The following is a 23590-nucleotide window of genomic DNA, read 5'->3' as shown; positions in this document are numbered from 1 at the left end:
AAAAGTTCCCAAAGCAGTTTACATAGATTTATACATAGGATAAGAAAGGAGCGGGGTGCAAAGGAAGAGCTTCACTGCTACTGACCCTTTGAGATGACTTTGTCAGGGCTTGAACAGGCTTACACTTAGATGAATCAGGAACCAGAGACAAGCTGTACTTGTTATTTCACCAATTTAAGTTTATTTGGTCCTGTGCCTTTCGAGCAAATTCTAAGCAATAAACAATTGAGATATGAGAAGTCTAATGAGTGCTGCTGCTCTTGCATATCCAATAAGGATCCACAATTGGAGGCCTCGAGACCAAATCTGGCTCCTGGAGTCCTTTAACATACCCTCTCTAGAGGCAAGAAAAGAATCTTGAGGGAATTGTACCTGTTCTGGCAATGGAATTATGTAGGCTGGGGTATACCTGCCCACCAAATTCCACCTATCCCTCAAAGTGATCCTTTGGCTATTGCTCAGGGTTCTAAAGTGCTGTGTACATATGAAGTAGTAAATAAATATATTAGGGGTGTGCACGAACCGTTCAGTTGCAAACCAGTCTGCCAGGAGAGGCGGTCTGGTCCACTATCAAAACGAATGAAGCCTGGTCTGTGGAAGACCAGTTCGAACCAGTTCAGTAGTTCAAGGGGCTTGTAAAGGAAAATCCGGTGAGGATTCCCCTTTGAAGCAAATGGGAATCCTGGCTTTAAATGGTTTCTAATGGGCGGCCAGCGGGAGGGCGGCGAGAAGAAACCTTTTAATGTAGTTGTAAGGTGCTTAGCAGTCTGGCGCTCGCCCCAGCAGCCTGCCCACATGGTGGCAGCACAGTTCCTGAACTGACTTGGCTTCCTCAGATGCACAGAGGCCAGCTCAGTACAGGAACCGTGCCGCCGCTGTGCAGGTGGGCTGCTGGGGGGAGCGCCAGACTGGTAAGCACCTTACAACTACTTTTAAAGGTGCCCTCTCAACCATACCCCTGGCCACCCTTTAGAAGCCTTTTAAAGCCAGGACTCATCTTTGCTTATAAAGGGGAATCCTCGCCAAATTCCCCTTTACAAGCATAGTTCCTCAAACTGCTGAAACTAGTTAAACTGGGTCAGGTGCCTTAGCAATAATTGCAGATCTGTAGTTAACAAGTGGGATCAAAATACAAACACACACACACGAGCACACAAATCTTAATTGCTCATCAGCAGAGATACAGAGAAATATGGAAAATGTCAGTTGCTTTATAGTGCTTAACAGGACTACAGTACTGTGTAGATTTGTATCTAAGATGGCAGGATCAAACACAAACACACAGACGAAAATAATTGTACAAGTCACAAGTCACCTCCTTGGTCCAGAAGTGACCGGAAGCACCCCGCGTGCATGCGCACATTGGCACGTGTGTGAGTGCAACGTACATGCGCATGCACCCAACATGCACATGCATGCTGGGTACTTTCAGTCACTTCCGAATGAGGAGGGAATGGGGCAGCAGGGAGGTACGCTACCGCCCCGCCGGACTGGTTTTTAAGAGAGCGCCAGTAGGGGAAACGTGTGGTGGGGGGAGTGCTCCCTCCCCCGCCCTTAAAGATGCCCCCCCGCCTTTGAACTGGCCAAACTGCTCGCTGTTCAAGCCTGCTCGTAGGCCCGTAAAAGGGCCTCCAAACAGGTTCATGCACATCCCTCTTCTCAGCCATGGGTCCATGTGATTCTGCCTCTTTCACCTATGCCTATGCCTATTCCTGGCCCCTCCTACTATTAGCTGTCCTGCCTTCCACCTCACCAGCAAACACGTAACAGCATGCCTCCTCAAGCAAGGAGACTTCACATTACCTTCCAGTCCAAATTGTAAAAGGCACCAAACAACTAAGAAGAGCTCCATCGGATGGCACTGCGCAGATTCAACCCTGGCAAAGTGTTGCTTCTTCGCTGCCATCACAATCACATAGAGAAGGTTCAGAAATGAGCTCTTACTCTTATTTGGTCAGACTCATACTGAGGTTCCTGCCACTTACCTTCATTCTAGTTGTCCTTTTACCTAATATGGTTATTACCTATAAAGCCCTTACAGCTTGGGACAAGGTCATTTAAGAGAGCACCCCCTTAGTCATGAACCCTCCTGTGTTTATGATCTTCTGGAGAGGTCTGGTTAAAGTTGCCACCAGCTCGTCTGGTGGTGACTCAGGACCAAGCTTTCTCTGTGGCTGCCCCAGGGCTTTGGAATATGCTCCCTGCTTTCTAATATGCTCCCTGCTGAAATAAGAGCATCTCTGTTTGTTTTCAGGAAGACCCTCAAGACTTTCCTGTTCTTACAAGCTTTTAATTAGAATTTTAATAATTTGTTTTATATTGTTTTAATTGTGTTTTATGTATTTGAACCTGTGATTTTAATGTTGGGATTTGTATACCACCTAGAGATTTACATATCAGGTGGTATAAAAATGTGATTGATTGATTGATTGATTGATTGATTAATAAATAAATAAATAAATAAATAAATAAATAAATAAATAATAGCCTTCAGCTTCCTAGTAAACCACAATACTGATCAAGTTTGGCTCAGTGAAAGAGGTTGCTTAGGAGCATTTATATCTATAGCACAACCTCAGTGTTTTACCTACTGCACACACACCTTTGAGCTACACTTCTGTAACTACATAATCTCAAGAGCACTTCAGTGATCTGTCAACAACACAATGTGTAAAAATTAGGGTGTCACTGAATACTCCATTGAGAGGAAGAGAGGGACAAAGGAACAGAATTCTGGAATGTGTGACATGCAGTGCATTATGGGTTCCTAAGGTGATTCAGAATTTGTGTAATATACATTCTCATTTCCTTTCGAAAGGGTGTTTACAATGGAAAGGGGGAGGCTTCTCCAAGCTGGCATGGGGCACTGAACTTGTCACTCTGGCAAAACACTGATGGCAACCCTAGAAAAGATCAGATTTGCACAGCTACAGATGAAATACGGTTTGCATTTTTTCTTTTTAATTCTTGTATCCAAATATCGAATTTAGAGTTTAGGGATCAGATATCTTCTTGGAAAATCAATCATCAAGTGATGCTTAGCACAGAGGGAAGCATCATGATCTGCTAATGTCAACAGATCAAATGTTGTTAAAGACCTAGGAGTAGGGATCAGTAAAAGAAGCTGGCAACCTCAGTTCTTAAATATTATTTTATATAATGCCATACCTGGTGCTATAAAGGTAAATTGTGCCGTCAAGTCAATTTTGACTCCTGGCGCTCACAGAGCCCTGTGGTTTTCTTTGGTAGAATACAGGAGGGTTTTATCATTGCCTCCTCCTATGAGATCATGCTTTTCAGCATCTTCCTATATCGCTGCTGCCCAACATAGTACCAGCGGGGATTCACAGGCAACCTCCTGCTTGCTAGTCAAGCATTTCCTGGTGCTATACCAACTACCAAAATCAAAATACAGCTCCCTTAGCCCATGAGCCAGGCCCACAAATTTTGGCCATTGGTAACATCTTAGGGGATAAATGCTCATTGTGATTTCTGGCAATGTCTACCCCCCCATCCCCGCCCCAGAAATGGAAAATGGAGGTGTTCAGCAATCCTTCTTACGAGATTACATTGGATCAGTTTTAATTTGTGACTCCTGACGATGTGGACAAGCTGCTTGAAGCAGTACAGCCTACCACCTGTTATTTGGATCCTTGCCCAACATGGTTGATTTCATCTTGCAAGGAAGTTGTTGGAGCTGGCCTAGTTGATATCATTAATCAACTAGGCCAGTCTAGATTAATTAATCATTAACTGAGGGAGGGCAGGATGCTATCTTGTTTGAAGGAGACAGTGGTCAGACCTCCCTTCTTAATAAGCCCACTCTGGATCCCCTGGTGATGGATAATTATAGGCCACTCTCCAACCTCCCATGTTGGGTAAGATGACTGAGAGGGTGGTGGTTGACCAGTTCCACCATCAGTTGGAGGAAATGGATTATCAAGACCCATTTCAAACTGACCTTAGAGTGGGTTATGGGGCTGAGATGGCCTTGGTTGGCCTGATAGATTACCTTCGCCAAGGAATTGACAGAGGGAGGGTGACTCTGCTGGTTCTTTTGGATCTCTCAGCAGCTTTCAGTATCATCAATCATGATCATCAATCATTCCAGATCGTCTAAGGGATTTGGGAATAGGAGGCACTGTTTTACAGTGGTTCCACTCCAACATCTTGGGTAGATTTCAGATTGTGGTGATTGGTGACAGTTGCTCTTCAAAATGGGAGCTACTATATGGAGTCCCTCAGGGCTCCATTTTGTCAACAATGCTTTTTAACATCTCCATGAAACCACTTGGTGAGGTCATCAGGGGATTTGCTGCTGGGTGTTATCAATATGCTGATGACACCCCAAATCTATTTCTCCTTGTCATCAATCTCAGGAAATGGCATTAGCCCCTTAAATGCCTACCTACAGGCAGTAATGGGCTGGATGAGAACAATAAACCGAAGCTTAATCCAAGCAAGATGGAGGTGCTCATTGTTGGGGGTCATAATCTGCAAGACAGGATGGAACTTCCTATTCTGGATGAGGTTATACTCCCCAAGAAAGTATAGGTTTGTAGCTTGGGAGTGCTCTCGAACCCAGGTCTCACCCTGGTGCCTCCGTGGCCAGGAGCACCCTGAGGCTGTGGCCAGGAGCACTTTTTACCAGTTGTGATTGATTTGACAACTTTCCTGTTCCTTAAGGAGAATGATCTGAAAACAGTAGTACACCAGTTGGTAACCTCCAGGTTGGACTACTGCAGTGTGCTCTATGTAGGGGTGCCTCTGTATGTAGTTCAGAAACTTCAGTTAATTCAAAATGCGGCAGACAGACTCTCTGGGGTATCCCAGAGATACCACATTATGCCTGTTCTTAAACAGTTGCACTGACTGCCAATATGTTTCTGGGCAAAGTACAATGGGCTGGTTATTACCTTTAAAGCCCCAAATGGCTTAGGCCCACGTTACCTGAGAAAGCACCTTTCTCTATCCACTGCTCATTAAGATCATCAGGAGTGCCACCAGTTCATCTGGTGGAAATCTGGGACCGGGCCTTCTCAGTTGTTGCCCCTGGGTTGTGGAACATGCTTCCCGTGGATATAAGATATATCCCTCTTCCTTTGAGGCCCTCAGGAGAGCCTTTAAGACCCATCTTTTTAACCTGGCTTTTCATGATATCTAGTTTTTAATTTTAATTTTAATCTGGTGTAAATGTTTTTTAATTGTTTTATTATGTGTGTTTGATTTGAATGTAAACCACCCTGAGCCATTTTAGGAAGGGCGGTTTGTTTGTTTGTTTGTTTGTTTGTTTGTTTGTTTCTTACATTTTATACTGCCTTTCTGCCTTGACAAAGGCACCCAAAGTGGTTTACAATATTAAAACAAGGAAACTACATAAGATTAATAAAATGTCTCAGGCTGTTGGTCTCTTCAGAAGCTGAGGACAAGAGCTTGCTTGCCTGGTGCCCCCTTTCTTGCCTGCTTTGATAGACAGATAATAAAAACTAAGTGATAATATTGTTGGACTCTGTTTACCACCACCCCCTTTTTTATCCCTACCCCCAAAAAGGTAAAATTGAAGTTATTTTTGCACAGAGGTAAGCATTAGGGTCAGGGTAACAATGAACAAACAAAAAAGAAATTTTAAAAGTGTTTAAAGACTGAAGTGGAGAGCCATCGCTTTAACAAAGGATGAATGCAAGCTAAAGCAGTCTCATGTATTCAAGTTTAGTTCTTCTGGGGATGAGGACTAAGGGTTGAAGCCAGACTGTGAGACTGCAAGTAGAGGCTGTGGCAGATATGGGTCGAAAGCAGCAGCCCTATTACAACTCTCTTCTTCCTCTCTGTCCTATAATGTCTATTGAGACCAAATGAGTGACAGGTTGCTATTTCCCCCTCCACCCACCTCACTTCATTGGCTGATTCTTGTGAGGACAAGGAAGCTGACAGCATTTCATGTATTGCAAGAGAGAGGGAAAACAACCTTATGGCAGCCCCATCCATGACAAAATCCTTAGGGACCACTGTTTGCCCAAGCAAAAATAGAAATAAATAAATAAATACAGGTACCTCTATCACTCAACTGGACCATACTGAGGGTGAATGAAATAAAGATTTTAAATCTCTTTTTACTTTTTTATTTATAATATTTTACATTACAAATATTTATAATATTTTACTTTGTTTCTCATTTCTTTTGCATATCCACAGTACTGTAAATATGGCAGAATCGAGAAGCCCAAGGAAAGGTATTTAATATATATATATTTAAAAATCTCTCTTGAAGTTCTTCACAAACTAAATGCAATTGCTCAAGTTTTCCAAAGCTGGCATACAATTATGTTAATTAGACGAACCTATTTGCATCTTAATGCAAATCTTGCAAGGCAGCTGCATTTCTCTTGAACCTTGAAACGTTAGTAATTTTGCACTATCCCTGGTAGTGGTGGTGGTAGAATACACCTCCTGTCCAGGTACTAGCACAAAAAAACCCATTTACATAAGAATATAAGCAGTGACTTCATGGATCAGGCCCAAGTCCTATGTAGTCCAGCACTCGATTTCCCACAGTGGCTTTCCAGATGCCTCTGGGAAGCCCACAAGCAGGAGATGAAATCGTGCCCCCTCTCCCACTATTGGTCTTTTGCAACAGGTATTCAGAGGCATCCTGCCAATGAACCTGGAGGTACCATGTAGCCACCATGACTCATCATTGCCTCTGAACCTGGTGGCGGAAGGTAGCTATTTTGACTAAGAGACAATAAAAAACGGCCTGCATGAACTTGTCAGTCCCTTTTAAAGCCACCCAAGCTGGTGGCCAACACTATATTCTGTGGCAACACATTCCATAGACAATGTACTGTGTGAAGTACTTCTTTTGTCTGCCCTAAATTTCAGGATGACCCCTGGTTCTAGTGCTGGGAGAGAGGAAGTAAAACCTCTCTCTCCACACCATGCGTAATAATAATAATAATTATTATTATTTATTCGATTTCTATACCACCCTTCCAAAAATGGCTCAGGGCGGTTTACACAAAGAAATAATAAATAAATAAATAAATAAATAAGATGGATCCCTGTCCCCAAAGGGCTCACAAGAAACATAAGATAGACACCAGCAACAGTCACTGGAAGTACTGTGCTGGGGGTGGATAGGGCCAGTTACTTTCCCCCCGCTAAATAAAGAAAATCACCACGTTAAAAGGTGCCTCTTTGCCAAGTTAGCAGGGGTTTGTTGTTGTTATTCAGCACATTTTTATACCACCCTGCATATAATTATCTGGACAGTTTACAACTTTAAAATACAAACGGCAATTAAAATATGAAATCAAAGAAACCTCTCTATAAATCTTTTCAGACCAGAACTACCTGCACAACGTGCTTACTTTTTAAAGCTTACTTTTCAGTGAGACCATATTGAAAGCAACTAACAAAAGATTCTACACTTTAATAGAAAGTTGTGGTGATGAGGCTGGTAGGAGAGACAGCCCAAAGGGACATTGTATTAAAGCCTCTCCCCAGTTCTCTGGCATTTCTGCCATCACTGCTGCAGCCCTTAAGATCCAACTGCAAGCCTAGGGTGGGAAAAGCCCTGTCCAAAGAATCCAGGCAGCGCCAGATCTAGCTGTCAGTCAGAGCTCCCGGGAAGCCAGTATAACGTTTTCCCCCAGGGCAAGCAGTAGCCATCTGATCTGTACTGGGACTATTGCAAGGGCAGAGAATTAATGCTCCCCCCCCCCCAATTAATGTGTGGCAATTTGCCTGCTGCTTTCTGAATGAAAAATAAGCCCACTAGCCCCAACTGTGTGCTTAAAGTTACATCTGGTGTGACTCCAAGGCTGGGACCTCACTCAGTAAGCCATGACAATAGCCCTGCTCCAACACTACCCCCCACCCACCCCTGCAGATACACAAAATACATGCGGGGAACTGCACCCATTGGTCAAGTTCCTGCTGGCCACTCATTTGGTGTTCACGTGAAAGGTATCAGAGAGTTATCACCGTCTGGTGGTCAACAAAGGCAGTCAAGGTCCGTTCAGGCCACATAACACAGCTCAAGCAGCTTCATGGACATAGCCATGAGACATGTTGACCGACCCAACAGCAGGCAGAGGCAGGTTGAACCCTGTCTGCCCCTGCTAGGGTCTGCGTCCTCGCTAACAGAGAACTCTACTTAAAGGGGTAGGCTCCAACCCTGAAGCCCGGCACTCCTCCTCTCTAGTCAATTCTGCCTTGTCCGCTGCTTGTGCTGATTCACAGATATTGGGGGAGATGATGGAGGAGGGGCTGATTCCTCTGGGGGCTCAAGCTCTGAGTATGTCATCTGAGGGGGTCCAGGTTCCTCAGGCATGTACACAAGGGACCCCAGCTCTGGAACTCCCACTCTGGTGTCGGGGCCTGAGGGGAAGGGGCTGTAGCTCAGTGGTAGAGCAACCACTTTGCATGCGAAAGATCTCCGGTTCAATCTCTAGCATCTCCAGATAGGGCTGGAAAAGACTCCTGCCTGAAATCTTGGAGAGCCTCTGCCAGTAGTGTAGACAATACTAATCTAGATGGCTCAACGGTCTGACTCAGAATAAGGCAGCTTCCTATGTTCCTATGGGGCTGGAGCTGGTTCTGGTCCTCTTGGACTCCCCCTCTGGACCATCACTGGGGGGGCTGGGGCTGATGTTGGCCTGACACTCCAGGGCCATATTCTGGGGCTTCCATGTGCTCTGGGTTACCATCAGGGCCTGGAGCTGAGTCCAGTGCTGCCTCAGCCTCTTCCTGGTCAGACTCTGATTAGCTGGTGAGGGCAGGGCTCATGAGAAAAGGGGCTATGTACAACTGTACTGCCGTAGGCCCCTTTCACGCTGATGCTGAATGCACAGCCAGCAGACACCTTAGGATCACGGGAAGCAGGAGCAATGGGCATGGTTCTGTTTCCCTGCTCACATTCAATATATGCAAGGAGGGGAATGTTTTAATAGAGCTAGTGTGCATTTCTGCACAAAAGAGTATACGGTTGTCCTACATCAACCCCTGTGATTGGAAAGCTGAATGAGGCCACCTGAATGGAGCAGGCTAGCTACAGTATAAATATCAAAGAGTGTCCTATATATACAGTACACCTTGCCTGGTCAATAAAGCACACCTTCCTGGGTCCAGCCCAGCTCCAATTCAAATCTTGAGTTCCAGAAATTGATTACGAGGACTCGGGGTTGGAGAACCACACCTGAGGTTCCTGCTTCCTCGTGACTTTTCCCTGGCTGAGATCCATTAACAACAATACGAGACATTCAGCTCCTGTGTCATGTGAAATGCAACTTCAATTTCATCATTTAATGATGAAAATTCATCTTAATTTGATTTTCTTGAATCAGGAACTGTGTTCATGTACTGTTTTATAAACAGTGCCATCAATGTTGTAAAACCTTCTGATTGGAACAGTTCAGGTTACAATCAAAGTAATACAGGGCTTGACTATTTCTGGGCACCAGCTCACCATGGCACCTGGAAATGTAAGTATGGTGCCTGGAGCAGGAATGGATCAATGTAACCAGAATAAGTGGCCAAGCCAAGCTGGACCAGATCACTCTCCCCTCCTCCTGGTTCCAAATGTCCATCACCTGCCTGAGTCAGATGAACATGACCAGGAGGAGGAGGAGGAGGAGGACGTCGACGAAGCAAGTGAGGTGAGGGCATGCATGCCTGGTGGGCAGTCTACTCCTCCCATTGAGTGGGCAAGGAGTGTCTGCCCCCTCCCCCCACCATGGAGCAGAGGGCATTGTTGGGGGCAAGTGGCAAGTCCACCACTCATCATGGAGCAGAGGACAGGCTGGTATCTACATTTTGGGTTTGGGTCCTCGAGTGAAAGGAATTTTGTTAAGGCCTTTTTATTCTGAAAGTAGTTAATTACCCCAACTATGCACTCAATTCATTGATTCATTCCTATTTTTTCACTTGATCAATTTTCCAGGAAACAAAACCTGCACAAAAGGGAAAGGGGTTGATTCAGGAGGGACCAAGCCACTGGTTTTCCGGCTGCATGAGAATGTTTCTTCATTAGTTCGTGAGGTTTTACTAGAGCGTGGCTGGATTGAGTATGATGAGCATGAGCAAGATAAAGAGGACTGGAACCTCTATTGGCGGAATTACCCTTTCCGGATGACAGACCACCAGAGCATTAAACCATGGCAGCGTCTCAATCACCATCCAGAGACAATAAGGATCACCAGGAAAGACTATTTGGCAAGGCATCTGAAACGCATGAAAGGGATTTATGGAACAACCCTTTATGAGTTCAGTCCAGCAGCTTTCATCATGCCAAACGATTACATAAAATTTATAACTGAATATACCAGGGAGAGGCAGATGCCCAACAGGAAGCTGAGTTATTGGATCTGCAAACCAGTTGACAGGTCTCGTGGGAGGGGCATCCTTATTTTTCAGGACATTAAAGATTTTGTTTATGACTGCATGGTCATTGTGCAGAAGTACATCAGTAACCCTTTGCTTATTTCTGGATACAAATGGGATCTCCGTCTTTATGTCTGCGTCACCAGTTTTTGTCCCCTCACAATATATATTTACGAAGAAGGGCTAGTGAGATTTGCAACAGAGAAATTTGACCTGGGGTCCCTGAACAACATTTATGCCCACTTGACAAACACTAGCATCAATAAATTTGGTCCTTCGTACAGAAAAGATAAAGAAGTCATTGGCTCTGGCTGCAAATGGAACTTTAGCCGGTTCCGAGCCTACCTACGTAGCCGCAGTGTGGATGACCTGCTCCTGTGGAAGAGGATCAACCGCATAGTCACGCTGACTTTGCTTGCCATCACTCCGTCTGTACCAATCACCTCCAATTGCTTTGAGCTCTTTGGGTTTGACATTCTGGTAGACGACAGACTCAAACCGTGGCTGCTGGAAGTGAACCACAGCCCAGGCTTGCGCCTAGACTGTGCCACTGATGCGACTGTGAAAAGAAAGATGCTCCACGATATCATTGACTTATTAAACTACAGGGAGGCTGATGCGTTGAGAAAATGTATCAAAGGGACCAATAGGAAAATTTCATGTTTTGGTCAAACACAGTCTATGTGGTCTGCTAACCAGACAGAGATCCCACTAGATTGCTCGGCTCCCAGGAAAGGAGCCAAGTCAGCAGCTGCTTCCCCTTCACCATCCCTTTTGCAGATTCGTAAAAGTGCGTCAGTATTTGGCAGAATGTGCAGTGCACACCCCAAGGAAACCTTAACCTCGCGATTACGTGAAAGGATGAACATGCCGAAAACACTCTTGCAAGCAAAGCCATCCTCAAAAAGCAAACCAATATTAAGACCTAGTAATTCAATATGTGAACCTGTTCTGTCCACTCAGTGGTTCGGTCTGAATGAGCTCTATACCCATAAACCATCCATCCCTCCATATTTTCTCTCCGATAAACAGAAGCGACCATTCCCTCGAGTAGGTAATTTTGTCCTCATATTCCCTTTCAATGATGCTGCACTTGAAGCATCTAGGAGTGGTATAAATGTCAAAAGCGTAATACGTGAAATACACAAATTAATGATCAAAGAATTGCAACTAGAACAGCAGAAATTTAATAAAGGTTTATTTAACCTGTAGATAAACTTAGCATATTAAAAATTATGTATGATTTTAAGGATCTCTTGTTCGTATAGGACACCATGAGCTCTACACCATTCATTTCAGGCTTTCTTGTATCATTTTGTTTTTCTCTCCGCCCCCACCCCCACCCCGACAGACTTTCTGTTACATCTATAGACATTTGGAGAGTTTACAGTTCATAGCCTGAAGGCGGTTTTCCTGCTCACAGAGCTTACAGAGCTGAAATGTTAGGAACAGTAACTTGAGAAAGCAATAGACGCCACCTTTGGACATAACGCCGAACCACAGGTCCAGTGTCCCCACAGTTCTACACCCTCCACACCCCACTCTCCCATCCGCATTCAAACGAAATGGAGAATAATCTAACTGCAGTTCACACTGACTGCAGAGAGGAAGGAGAACTGGCTGCCAGGTGCTTCTTTCTTTAATTGACAACCCCAGCAGCCAATGGCAGCCAGAGTGAGAGAGGAGCTTCCTCCCTCAACTCCAGTTCCATGAGGAGGAAATTGCGGTGCCAGCGTTCAGATGTAATGATGGCACCACACAACTGGAGCTGAAGGGGGCAAAACTCCACTCTGAACTGAAGGTTCAGATTGGAGTTCAGGGAGGGAAACTGTGGGTCCCTTTTCTCCCTTAGGTCCAGAGGCATATCTAGGGAAAATAGCACGTAGGGCAAACACTGAAATTGTGCCCCCTGTCCAAAAAACTGACACCCATCTTTCAGATAACTTTACCATAATCTCAGCTCAAAAATACAAGTCAAGCTCATTAATCTTTTAATATTTCAAAAGCTATTTAGCAGTGGATGTAGCCAGACCAAAAAATGCTGGAAAACTACAAATTTCAGTGTGCTGAGGCTCATGAAATACCCAAATACTATGTAGAGGTCTACTTGGAAAACTAAACAGAAGTGCCTAATTCTCTACTATGCATTGTAGCATCACTATTACATAAGTTTTTAAAATAAATTGAGAATTTGGCTTTTCCCAGATACTCTGAAAATAATTAAAGGATATGCAGAGTAAACTGTGTCAGTGCTTGGAATATATTCTAATATTTCAGAAAGACAGTTAAAATGAGAGAAAGAGAGCAAGAAACTCCCAGTGGGTCTTAATACTAAGGATTTCACACTGATTCAAAGACAAACTCGCCATTAGTAGCCATATTATTAAGACATCACGTTTAACTCACTTATCACAAGAAGCAAAGAAAGAGCAAATGAATACAATCCTAGCTCATAAGCTTCAGCTCACTATTCACAAGCCCTGATTCTCTGTACATAGTGCCAAACTAAATATGTGTATAGTGACTTATATTTTACTAATTTTTTTAAATTTACCTGTAGCCCCTTTGGGGGGCTTCCTAAAGGCTGGGGGGGGGGTCCTGCAAAGGTCCCCCCCCCCACTGGCCTCTATGGCCTTGCAGGGACCATTTGAGCATGTGCGGTAGCAATTTTAAAAAACATTTTGTTTTTTTAAAAATGGCCGCTGAAAACAAAATGGCCAACACGCATGCTCAAATGGCCTCTGCAAGGCCTGGCATGGCCTAGGGCCTCACAGAGGCCATTTGAGCATGCACGGTGGCCATTTTGTTTTTGGCAGCCATTTAAAAAAATATTTTATTTTTAATATTGCACACACACACACCCTTCAAGTGGCACCCGGGACCATATATATATAAATATATATATATTTATATTTTAGAGGTGGGAGAACTCTTTTGTGCTGCTTCATACTCATTTAGTATCCAGGATCTAGGCTGCTGGGACAGACTCCCCAGCAGCCTAGGCCTTGATACTTTGGGGGACCATATGCAATGTAGAAAAGTGAACCTTATGCCATGTAGTGCTAAAGAGAGAAGTAAAATTAATTTTATTTAACATATGTTAATAAGAAATGATGGTTCACATACAGCACATGCTCCCGCACACATTGTAACACAGCCTGTATGCAGTTGCTGAAATGCACTCTTGTGCATGCACAAAAGTTGTGCAAATGTTGTGCAATGGAACAGCCATTGGAAATAATGGCCATACTGTTGTGCAATTGTGGGTTATAAAATTTTTGCATGTGCCCAACAACACACTTGCACAACTGCATGCACAATGTGTTACAACATGCATAGCAGCTTGGGTTGTATGTGAGCCAGTGCATCAAATTTCTCTGACAATAATATATGTTTTGTATGTGTTTACCTGTACACATAAGTAATTGTATAAAACTTAGAAGCTGAGAGGCTTTGTTTGTCAATAGCTGAAATTTGATGGTATGAAGCTACATGGAGAGCACCTAAAATCTGTGCCGTAGAGCAGTTCCTCATGTGTAGCAGTGTATGCTGCTCCATGTGTTGGTTTCTGGATCAGTGTCTGTTTTTTCTACAGTTAAGTTGTAAACAGTTTCTTAGCTACAGTCATGTTTTTTGTGGGACAAATCAACAGTGTTTTCATCAGTATGAAATTTATCATGTAATAAAGCATTAAAATATAATAGGCTGGGGGGAATCCTTTTTATGAGTCATTACATCATTATATTGTTGGTATAATACAAATGTTGGAAAGATTTATGTGGTTTAAAAGCACACCATCCTAAAAAGTCATAAGAACATAGGAAGCTGCCATATACTGAGTCAGACCATTGGTCTATCTAGCTCAGTATTGTCTTCACAGACTGGCAGCGGCTTCTCCAAGGTTGCAGGCAGGAATCTCCCTCAGCCCTATCTTAGAGAAGCCAGTGAGGGAACTCAAAACCTTCTGCTCTCAGAGTGGCTCCATCCCCTAAGGGGAATACCTTACAGTGCTCACACTTCTAGTCTCCCATTCATATGCAACCAGGGCAGACCCTGCTTAGCTAAGGGGACACAGTCATGCTTGCTACCACAAGACCAGCTCTCCTTTGATAAAGTTGACTTTATCAAAAGGAATAATAGAAATAATAGGAAGGAATGTCAGCTGTTAACACATCCAGTTTATTTACATTACCAAATCCACTTCAGTCAGTGAAAGTAGAAACAAGTAACTACATTTGTACACAAAGTTCAGTATGCTATCAATATTAGCAGGAGAAAAACTTGTTTTATATACTTTTTGCCACTTCCAGTTTAAATTCAAGTTTAGCATCTTAGTTACATGAATAATAACAGAGGACTGAACAGCAGAACCACATCATAGCTCAGGGGCTCTTGCCTATTGCATACCCAACCCATGCATACTATGGATCCCATGTGATCTCATACACCTTTCCTCTAGTCATGACAGGACTGTGGAAAAGGCAGCTGAGTGAGAAGTTCATTTGAAGAGAAGAACTGAGCTAATCAAACAAATTTGGAATTTGCCCATATCACAAACTGTTTTGGAATCTCTCCTTAATTTCAAAGGAAGTTTGCCATTTGGCATACGAGACTTCTTCAACCTCTCACAACAAAGTGTTGGTAACATCTCCAGCTTTAGCTCTATTCAAACTTTATTAGTAAGATGCTGTATAGTGTGTAAAATGGGCCCGGAAGGCCTAACCTGACCCCATCAATTGGATTGTAGTTATCAGTCATTCGGTCATTGTAGTTATCAGTAGGGATGTGCGAAACGTTTCGGATACAAAACGTTTTGTACCCAAAACAGCCTGTTTCGGGTGTTTTGTAGACAAAACAAAACACCAATTTTCCAGATCCAAAAGTTTTGTATACAAAACAAAACATCCCTGTTTCGGCTACAAAACGTTTTGTTGTTTCGGACCTCCATTTTGTAGCGATCTCTGAGTCAGTCTCCATTTTGTGTTTGACATCTCTTTGAATTTCCCACCCTTCCAGCCTTCTGATCAGTGGGCTGACCTGCTGACAATTCCCTCCTTGTTCCCCATTGGCTCTTTTGCTTCTTCACACTCTTTACTGACCCCACCTTTGCCATGGGTTCATGGGTTGCTGGGTTCTGCTGTTTCTGTGGTGTTCTGAGTGTAGATTCTCTGGTAGCATATGAGAGTGGATTCTTGTTTTTCACTGAAAATCTCATATGCTACCAGAGAATCTACAGTGAACACCTCAGAAACAACAAAACCCAGTACCCCACAGGCTTGTGGGTGTGGGTGTGGTTGGCAACTTATGCGCACTACACAACCCCTCGCTCTGGGCAACCCCAGTGCCCCCCAAGTGGAATTATGGGGCTGCTGAAACCTCCATTATTCCCCATGGGAGAAATCTTAAAGACACATAAAACTTCAACAAATCACAAAAGACCAGCCCTTTGCCCAATTCCTTTGAAATAATTCTGGAAGTTTCCTTGCCCCCATTGGGCACTACCACCCACCACACTCTGCTCTGGGTCATCCCTTTCCCCTTGATTTGAAGCAATACATTTGCTGGAATCCCCATTATTCCCTATGGGAAATTTCTTAAAGATGTATAAACTTTAAAAAAAATCACCAAAAAATCAGCCCTTTGCCTAATTCCTTTGAAATTTGGGTGGTAGCTTCCACCCATTGGACACTACCACCACCACCACCCACTCTTTTTGCCCTGGGACCCTTTTTTAAAATCCAAATTGATTTGGATTCGGAAAATTTGGCTACAAAACAAAACAGGGCTGATTCGGATTCAGAAAATTTGGGTACAAAACAAAACGGGGATGTTTCGATTCGGATACAAATCGAAACAAGAAAATTCCAAAATGCACACCCCTAGTTATCAGTCAGTAGTTATCAGTCATTCACAGCAGTGCACCACTCACGGTTAGAGGGGTGTTGGTCTGAAGAGGCTAACGCCCCTCTAACTATGAGTGGTGCACTGCCATGAATGACTTGACAGGGTTGGGGTGGGACTTCTGCCTCCATTTTGAATGCTATACTTCCCTACAGCATCTTACTAATAATGTCTGAATAAGGCTTCTGTATTTCAATCAGGAGGCTCTTGGTATGTTTGAAATATTGTTTTGAACCTTTATTAGAGGAGAGCTGGTCTTGTGGTAGCAAGCATGACTTGTCCCCATAGCTAAGCAGGGTCCACCCTGGTTGCATATGAATGGGAGATTTGATGGGTGAGCACTGTAAGATATTCCCCTTAGGGGATGGAGCTGCTCTGGGAAGAGCATCTAGGTTCCAGGTTCCCTCCCTGGCATCTCCAAGATAGGGCTGAGAGAGATTCCTGCCTGCAACCTTGGAGAAGCCGCTGTCTGTGAAGATAATACTGAGCTAGATAGACCAATGGTCTGACTCAGTATATGGCAGTTGCCTATGTTCCTAAGGGAAGGGGGGATGCCCTCAGAGCATTTCAAAGATTATTATGAGAACTTGTTACTTTCTAAACTTATCATGCTCAATTTAGTCGATTCTATGCAAATGGTTTTAGAAGGGAATTTTAGATTCCTTGTTGCACTGCATGAAACAGCTATCATGCTTTTCAGAGAATTATATAGGACTGGAGGGATCAGAAGGTCATCAAGTCCAGCTTTGTACACCATGGCAGGATCCAGCACACTTCTTCCCACCTCCACTCAAGCACATATACAGTACAATAATCCAAAGTCCTTGGCATCAAAAACAGGTATCATGGTAAGAACTTTCGCCTGCCAGGCATTTCAGCATCCGATTGATCGAAGCTGAAGAATCAATATATGAAGCACAACATACTGTAAGAACAAGCCGGTGGGATCAGAATCATCAGACCCAAGACCCATCTAGTCCAGAATTCCATTTCCAACAACAGCCAGCAAATGTCTCTGGGACATTTACAGGTAGAAAATGGAAGCATGCTCCTCTCATGTACAGATTCCTGCATGTAAAACTCAATCTGGAGGGGAAAGAGAGCAGTAAAGTTGCACCCTCCACCTCCACTAAGGCAGAAGGGGGACTAGAACACACTTGAGATCTGCAGGACTACTTCCATTGTCCTAGCCCTGCAGACAATGTAAGCCAATATATATATATGGCCTTGAGTTGCCAAACCCATGCTATTTAAATCCAATCTAGTGAACAGAAAATGATACATTTACCCCCAGTATTTGTTTTCACTTGTATCCATTAATTACATAAAAACAAAAGAACAGAAGGGAAGAGAATGAAACAAATTGCTAAAACATGGTCATCTACAACATAAAAAGAATAATGTTTCAAACAGAAACTGCTTTAAGCTACATATACATACACTAAGTACACCACCCAGAGGACACAAGTCACTTTTGACTGAGGATAAGGCTCCCCTTCTCATCTTTGATTCGCACCCGCCCAGAAGGATACTTGATTTCCTGTTGTCCATTAGCATACACAGTCTTGACGGTACCATCAGGGTACTCCCTTCTCTTGAACTGTGCAGTATGAATCTCCTTTTGCCCATTATTGAACAGAACAGTTTTAGCTCCATTTCTGCAAAGCAATAAACAAAACATTAAACTTCAAAGCATTTAGGCCCCAAGGATAGGAACCTTGTTCGTGTCAAGGATGCTCTCAACTACAAGCACTTTACACATAAGAATAACTGTATTAGGGCAGCCCAGTTGTCCAAGCAACCTTTGACAGTGGCTAGATCTTGAAAAGTATGCTATAACACAAGGCTATTCTCTGTACAGTCCTACAGGTCTAGAACCATTTAGTTTGGAAAAAGAGGTTCACAATTGTAGTGAGAGTCAATGAAGACAATTCTCTTGCTTTAGTGAGCTCCCGGCAAACAAATCTTACTCTAGAGTCAAAATGAATTTGCTCTCAAAATTCTCCTTGCAATTTGCAACAATGAACTTGCAATTTCTGAGGTCAAAGGTATGATGACTAACATGATGCACAAGGGTAATGGGGACAGGAGAGTATTCCGTGTCCACAGCAGCAGTGCCTCTAGGTAATATGGTGGCTGTGCTACCAGTGTAAATGCAGTTTCTGCAATGTGCCACAATGGGGGAAACTATAGTAACACTGGTAGCACAGGCACTGTCCTCCCCAGTGGAACTGCTGCTTCTGTGCCCTAAGCAGCAAAGCGGCAGTACCCTCGCATCCCTATTCCCTTGCACATTATGTCAGCCATTGACTGTTTAACATCCATTGTTCTGCAGAATGCACAATTAATAAAGCTGGAGGGCATACAGACTCCTGTATTGCACTGATAAATAGTATAAGGACTGGTACTCTCTTTCCTCACCCAGTCAGGCATTCAGTCTGACAAACATGTGTCTTCCTAAACAGTCTGCAGTAGGCCTGTTGTATATGTAACTGAGGTGGTGTAATAGCAGCCCAATTAAACAAATACCTAATGCTCTCCTGTGGTGTAGCTTCATATTGCCTTATGGCAATATGTATGGAGGTGGGGTCATCCTCATAAAATGGTTACTTCCCACATAGGCAACCTTGACTCTGATGGCTGGACATACTGGCCTGGGAGGTATCTTTATAGTTAAGGCAACCCTACATGATCCCCACGAGTCCTGCTATGCTGCCTCATCATGGCGGGGTGGGTGGTGTTCCTGGGAGGGATGAGCCAAGTACACCAGGAGGTATACTCCCAGTAGGGTCACCCAAGGTGTGAGGGTCATCCCAGTGCCCAGCTAAAGCAAGCAGGCACCTGTATTGGGCAGCAGTGATATAGGAAGGTGCTGGAGGTAGACAATCACTTCAGTGACAATGACAAAGGCATCATTTCATACTGTGCAGGAGAAGGCAAGGGTAAACCACTTGCAGATTTTACCAAGAAAACCACATGGATAGACAAAATAGAATGATTGTCAATGTATTGCCGGATGATGGGCCCCTCAGGTCAGATGGTACTCAACATGCTACTGAGGAAGAACTGAGGATCTCTCAGAGTACCAATGGTGTTTATGACAGAGTTAGGCTAAAGCCTTTTGGACATCGAGTGGCTGATGTTGTCATGCGGGAAAAGAAAATCCAAAGCTGCAAAGATGGAATTACAGTGGGTATGTGGAACGTAAGAAGCATAAATATGGGAAAGCTCGACGCAGTGAAAGATGAAATGAATAGACTACAGATTGACATCTTGAGCACCAGTGAATTAAAATGGACTGGAATTGGATACTATCAGTCAGAAAATCAGGACATCAGGAAAATCAGTTTACTAATCAGGACATGAAAAACAAAGAAGAAACAGTGTTGCTTTCATAGTCAGGAAGGATATAGCAATGACGGTACTAGGGGACAATGCGGCCAGTGATCGACTAATATCAATTAGATTTCGTGGACAACCCTTTAACATGACAGTTTTTCAAGTCTATGCCCCAACGGCACTTAATCAGTCAGTCAATCAACATGATTCTCATACATTATTATGGTTATGGGGAGCCAATCCATAGGATAATTTTTTTTGCAGGGGCCACCTCAGTAGCTGAGCTTTTTTCTCTGAGAGCTCTTCAATACATTCTCAACATTTTAAATTAACTTTATGTTATTTTCTAATTATTACATTAAAAAGCCACACACAGTCAAAACATGACATATTTAACAACAATCATTTTATAAATATATATATAATGGCTAACATTCAGACTAACTATGTGTGTTTCATAGTTAAGGTGATTTTGTTAGCTTCCCTTCTCTCTGTAGCCAACTGTGACCCATGAAAATATGTCCTGGAGAGATGCACAACCCGCGGGAAGATATTTTAGGGAGTCACTGAGAGCTTAGACTTCTTCAGAGTTAAGCAATTACAGGCCTGTCTCTAACCTTCCATGGTTGGGCAAGGTGATTGAGAAGGCGGTGGCTCCCCAAGCTCCAGGCGGTCTTGGAGGAAACTGGTTATCTAGACCCTTTTCAAACTGGCTTTTGGGCGGGCTATGGGGTGGAGACTAGATTGGTCGGCCTGATGGATGATCTCCAATGGGGAATTGACAGAGGGACTGTGACTCTGTTGGTCCTTTTGGATCTCTCGGTGGCTTTCAAATACTATTGACCACAATATCCTTCTGGAATGTCTGAGGGGATTGGGGGTGGGAGGCACTGCTTTGCAGTGGTTCTGCTCCTACCTCATGAGCAGATTCCAGATGGTGTCTCTTGGAGACTGTTGTTCTTCAAAATCTGAACTTTCGTATGGTGTCCCTCAGGGCTCCATATTGTCTCCAAAGTTGTTTAACATCTACATGAAACCGATGGGAGAGATCATCAGGAGATATGATGGAGGGTGTTATCAATGTGCTGATGACACCCAATCTATTTCTCCATGTCAACATCATCAGGAGAAGGCATAACCTCCCTAAATGCCTGCCTGGAGGCAGTAATGGGCTGGATGAGGGATAACAAAATGAGAATGAATCCAATTAAGATGGAAGTACTTATTGTGTGGGGTTGGAACTCAGGAGATGATTTTGATCTGCCAGTTCTGAGGGATCACGCTCCCTCAGAAGGAACAGGTGCACAGCTAGGAGTGCTTCTGGATCCAAACCTTTTCCTGATACGCCAGCTGCATCCTTTTCTTGAGATGAATGGCTGCAAAATGGTGCTACATATGCTGGTAACCTCTAGCTGGATTACTGCAATGATCTCTATGTGAGGTGCCTTTGTACGGAAACTGTACAAGGTCCGGAAACTACAGTTGCTCCAGAATGCGGCAGCCAGGTTGGTCTCTGGATCATCTAGGAGAGACCATATTACTCCTGTATTGAAAGAACAACACTGGCTGCCAATACATTTCTGGGCAATATACAAGGTGCTGGTTATTACCTATAAAGCCCTAAATAGCTTAGGCCCTGGGTATTTAAGAGAATGAGGCTCTTCACACGATTTGTGTGAAGAGCTTCTAGGGCGTTTGCGGGGAGAGCGGGCTTAGCCCGCTCTCCCCGCAGACGACCAGCAAGTCTGTTCTGGGTGGCTGCAGCGGCCGCTCACACAACTGCCGGCTCTGTCAAGGAGCTGGCCAGGCCTGGGGAGTTTGAGGGCTGCACGCAGGGCATACTGGAGGGACCCTCGAGCTGGGAGGCTGCTTTTAAGCCTCCCGAGTGGGGGTCTACTTGTGAGTAGCCATGGCGTGGAGCCACGCCACGGCTACTCATGATTTAAAAAAAAACGGGTTTGCGGAACACTCGCTCCACAAACCCGGTTTAAGGGGAGGGCTAGTTTGGCGGGTTAATTTCCAGGAAGCTCCCACAATCAGGCAAAATCGGGCTAGGCTCCCCTAGCCTGATTTCACCTGATCGTGGGAATAGCCCCAATGTCTTCTTCCCCATGAGCCCCACCGCATGTTAAGATCATCTGAAGAGGTTCGTCTGTGGTTGCTGCCAACTCGTCTGGCAGCTACTTGGGAACGGGCCTTCTCCGTTGCAGCCCCTGGACTTTGGAATTGAAATAAGAGCCTCCCCATCTCTGTCAACTTTTAAAAAGGTACTGAAGACACATTTATTCACCCAGGCTTTTAATTAGATTTATATTTTTTATATTGGTTTTTAAATGTTTTAAATGTTTTTAATGTTTTAAATGATTTTAATTGTTAATCAATTTAATCTTTTAAATGATTTTAACTGTAAACCACCCAGAGACTCATGTTTTTGGTGGTATAGATAGATTTTAAATAAAATAAATAAACTTAAGAGGGAAGGGGAGACTGACAAAAATCATCCCTCCCCTGGAGCACATGCTGTGCATTCAAGGCATGCATGTTTTGTTAGTTTGGATGTTGGCCAATGAAATCGATGCAATTATAAAAAACAAAATACTCAGATATGCCAGTTTTAAAACTTGGTCAACAATGATAATACCGGGAAAAAACAAGATAATACCACCATATGCTAACATATATAACATATACTTAATTTAATCACTCATCAGGTAAAGTGTGCCATCAAGTCAATTTCGACTCCAGGCGCCCACAGAGCCCTGTGGTTTTCTTTGGTAGCATACGGGAGGGGTTTACCATTGCCACCTCCTGTGCAGTCTGAGATTATGCCTTTCAGCATCATGACAGGATTCGAACCGCCAACCTTCTGCTTGTTAGTCAAGCATTTCCCCGCTGCGCCACAATCATATAGGTCTAAAAATAGCAAATGGATTGGTGTTCCTCTGTTCTATCAATCCTAGCAAAGGAAAATCCACTACAGGAGGCTGCAGAGAGTAACTGCATCTGATGATGATCACCAAACTGGTAAGTGATTCATAGTGCTGAAACTATCTTGAAATTAACACACCTATTGGACAGTGCCACTTTTCCAGTGCCTGATTCACATCTCTTTCTTTGCTTACTTTTCTAGTTTGACAACTGTGCCGTCTGGGAACACAGTTTCTTCAAGGCCGCTGTCATAGAGGCATTTCACTGTTTGGTCCGGAAACACAATTTCTTTGGTACCATCAGGGTGGTGTTTTTCTGTAGAAAAAAACATTGCAAAGGTCTTCTTATATAGATATTGTTGGCCTCAGCTTCTCTCCGTGTGTGAATCGTGTGTGTGAACATACAGGGATGGAACCACCATTGGGCGAACGGGTTCAAAGAACTCGGGCCACCACCAATCATGGGCCACGCCTCGAAGCCCCAGCACACCCCCAGCGTCTGGCGTCAGACGCGTGGTGCTGGTTTAGCTCCTGAGCGTGGGCCGCGCAGCCCCCATTCAGGAATTAAATGGCCTTTAAAAAGGGGAAGAGACGCTCCTGGTCACACTGCAAACGCGACCAGCGCTGGCCCCAACCTAGCTCCCAAATGGGGCCATGCGGCCCCGTTCGGGAGTTGGACAGCCAATGCTACATTCGCAGCACGGCCAGAAGCGGCTCTCCCCTGCCTTTAAGGCAGGGAAGAGTCGCTCCTGGCCATGCTGCGAACTCAGTGCCAGCCGGACTCAAACTCCCGAACTGAGCCTTACAGCTCCATTTGGGAGCCAGACCCCACCCCCTGCATGTGACATCAGACGTGGGGGCGTAGCTAGCCCCTGTGTCTGATGTCACATGCAGGGGGCGGGATGAGCAGGGCTGCCGCCATGGCCAGACATGGGCTGCTAGTGGTCTGGTTCCACACTTGTGAACACAGTACAATAATACACATCTGAGATTGCCCGGGCAATGAGCTACACACAGCCTGCATGCTACTTCCTACATGGAAG

General features: G+C 44.2%; 2 protein-coding genes across 9 annotated transcripts in view; one reads left to right on the top strand and one right to left on the bottom strand.

The window, feature by feature from the left end:
* The first annotated feature begins 2817 nt into the window (after window positions 1-2817).
* TTLL2 (tubulin tyrosine ligase like 2) lies at window positions 2818-11741 on the top strand. 2 transcript variants are annotated; one of them, XM_053296574.1, is made up of 3 exons: window positions 2818-2943; window positions 6193-6230; window positions 9941-11741. In XM_053296574.1, the coding sequence occupies exons 2-3, from the start codon at window positions 6203-6205 to the stop codon at window positions 11590-11592; spliced, it is 1680 nt and encodes a 559-aa protein (XP_053152549.1). In that variant the 5' UTR covers window positions 2818-2943; window positions 6193-6202; the 3' UTR covers window positions 11593-11741. The 2 variants fall into 2 exon arrangements, with proteins under 2 accessions (XP_053152549.1, XP_053152537.1); XM_053296562.1 differs by lacking the exon at window positions 6193-6230 and having other exon boundaries at window positions 2827-2943.
* The window catches only part of LOC128345097 (centromere protein J-like), a 67903-nt gene continuing 55874 nt past the window's right edge, over window positions 11562-23590 (bottom strand). For 5 of the 7 annotated variants that reach the window (XM_053296502.1, XM_053296530.1, XM_053296539.1 and 2 more), the window contains 2 exons: window positions 22743-22863; window positions 14431-17939 (listed from right to left, as the gene is read on the bottom strand). In XM_053296502.1, coding sequence (XP_053152477.1) covers window positions 17750-17939; window positions 22743-22863 — 311 coding nt within the window. In that variant the 3' untranslated portion in view covers window positions 14431-17749. Of the gene's footprint in view, window positions 13961-14430; window positions 17940-20536; window positions 20647-22742; window positions 22864-23590 lie in introns of those variants that run through there. The other 2 variants (XM_053296516.1, XR_008316271.1) reach the window with 2 other exon arrangements.

The sequence above is a fragment of the Hemicordylus capensis genome, chromosome 1, assembly GCF_027244095.1.
Source record: "Hemicordylus capensis ecotype Gifberg chromosome 1, rHemCap1.1.pri, whole genome shotgun sequence".
NCBI lineage: Eukaryota > Metazoa > Chordata > Lepidosauria > Squamata > Cordylidae > Hemicordylus > Hemicordylus capensis.
The sequence above is the reverse complement of the archived record's forward strand: the minus strand, read 5'-3'. Positions and strand labels throughout refer to the sequence as shown.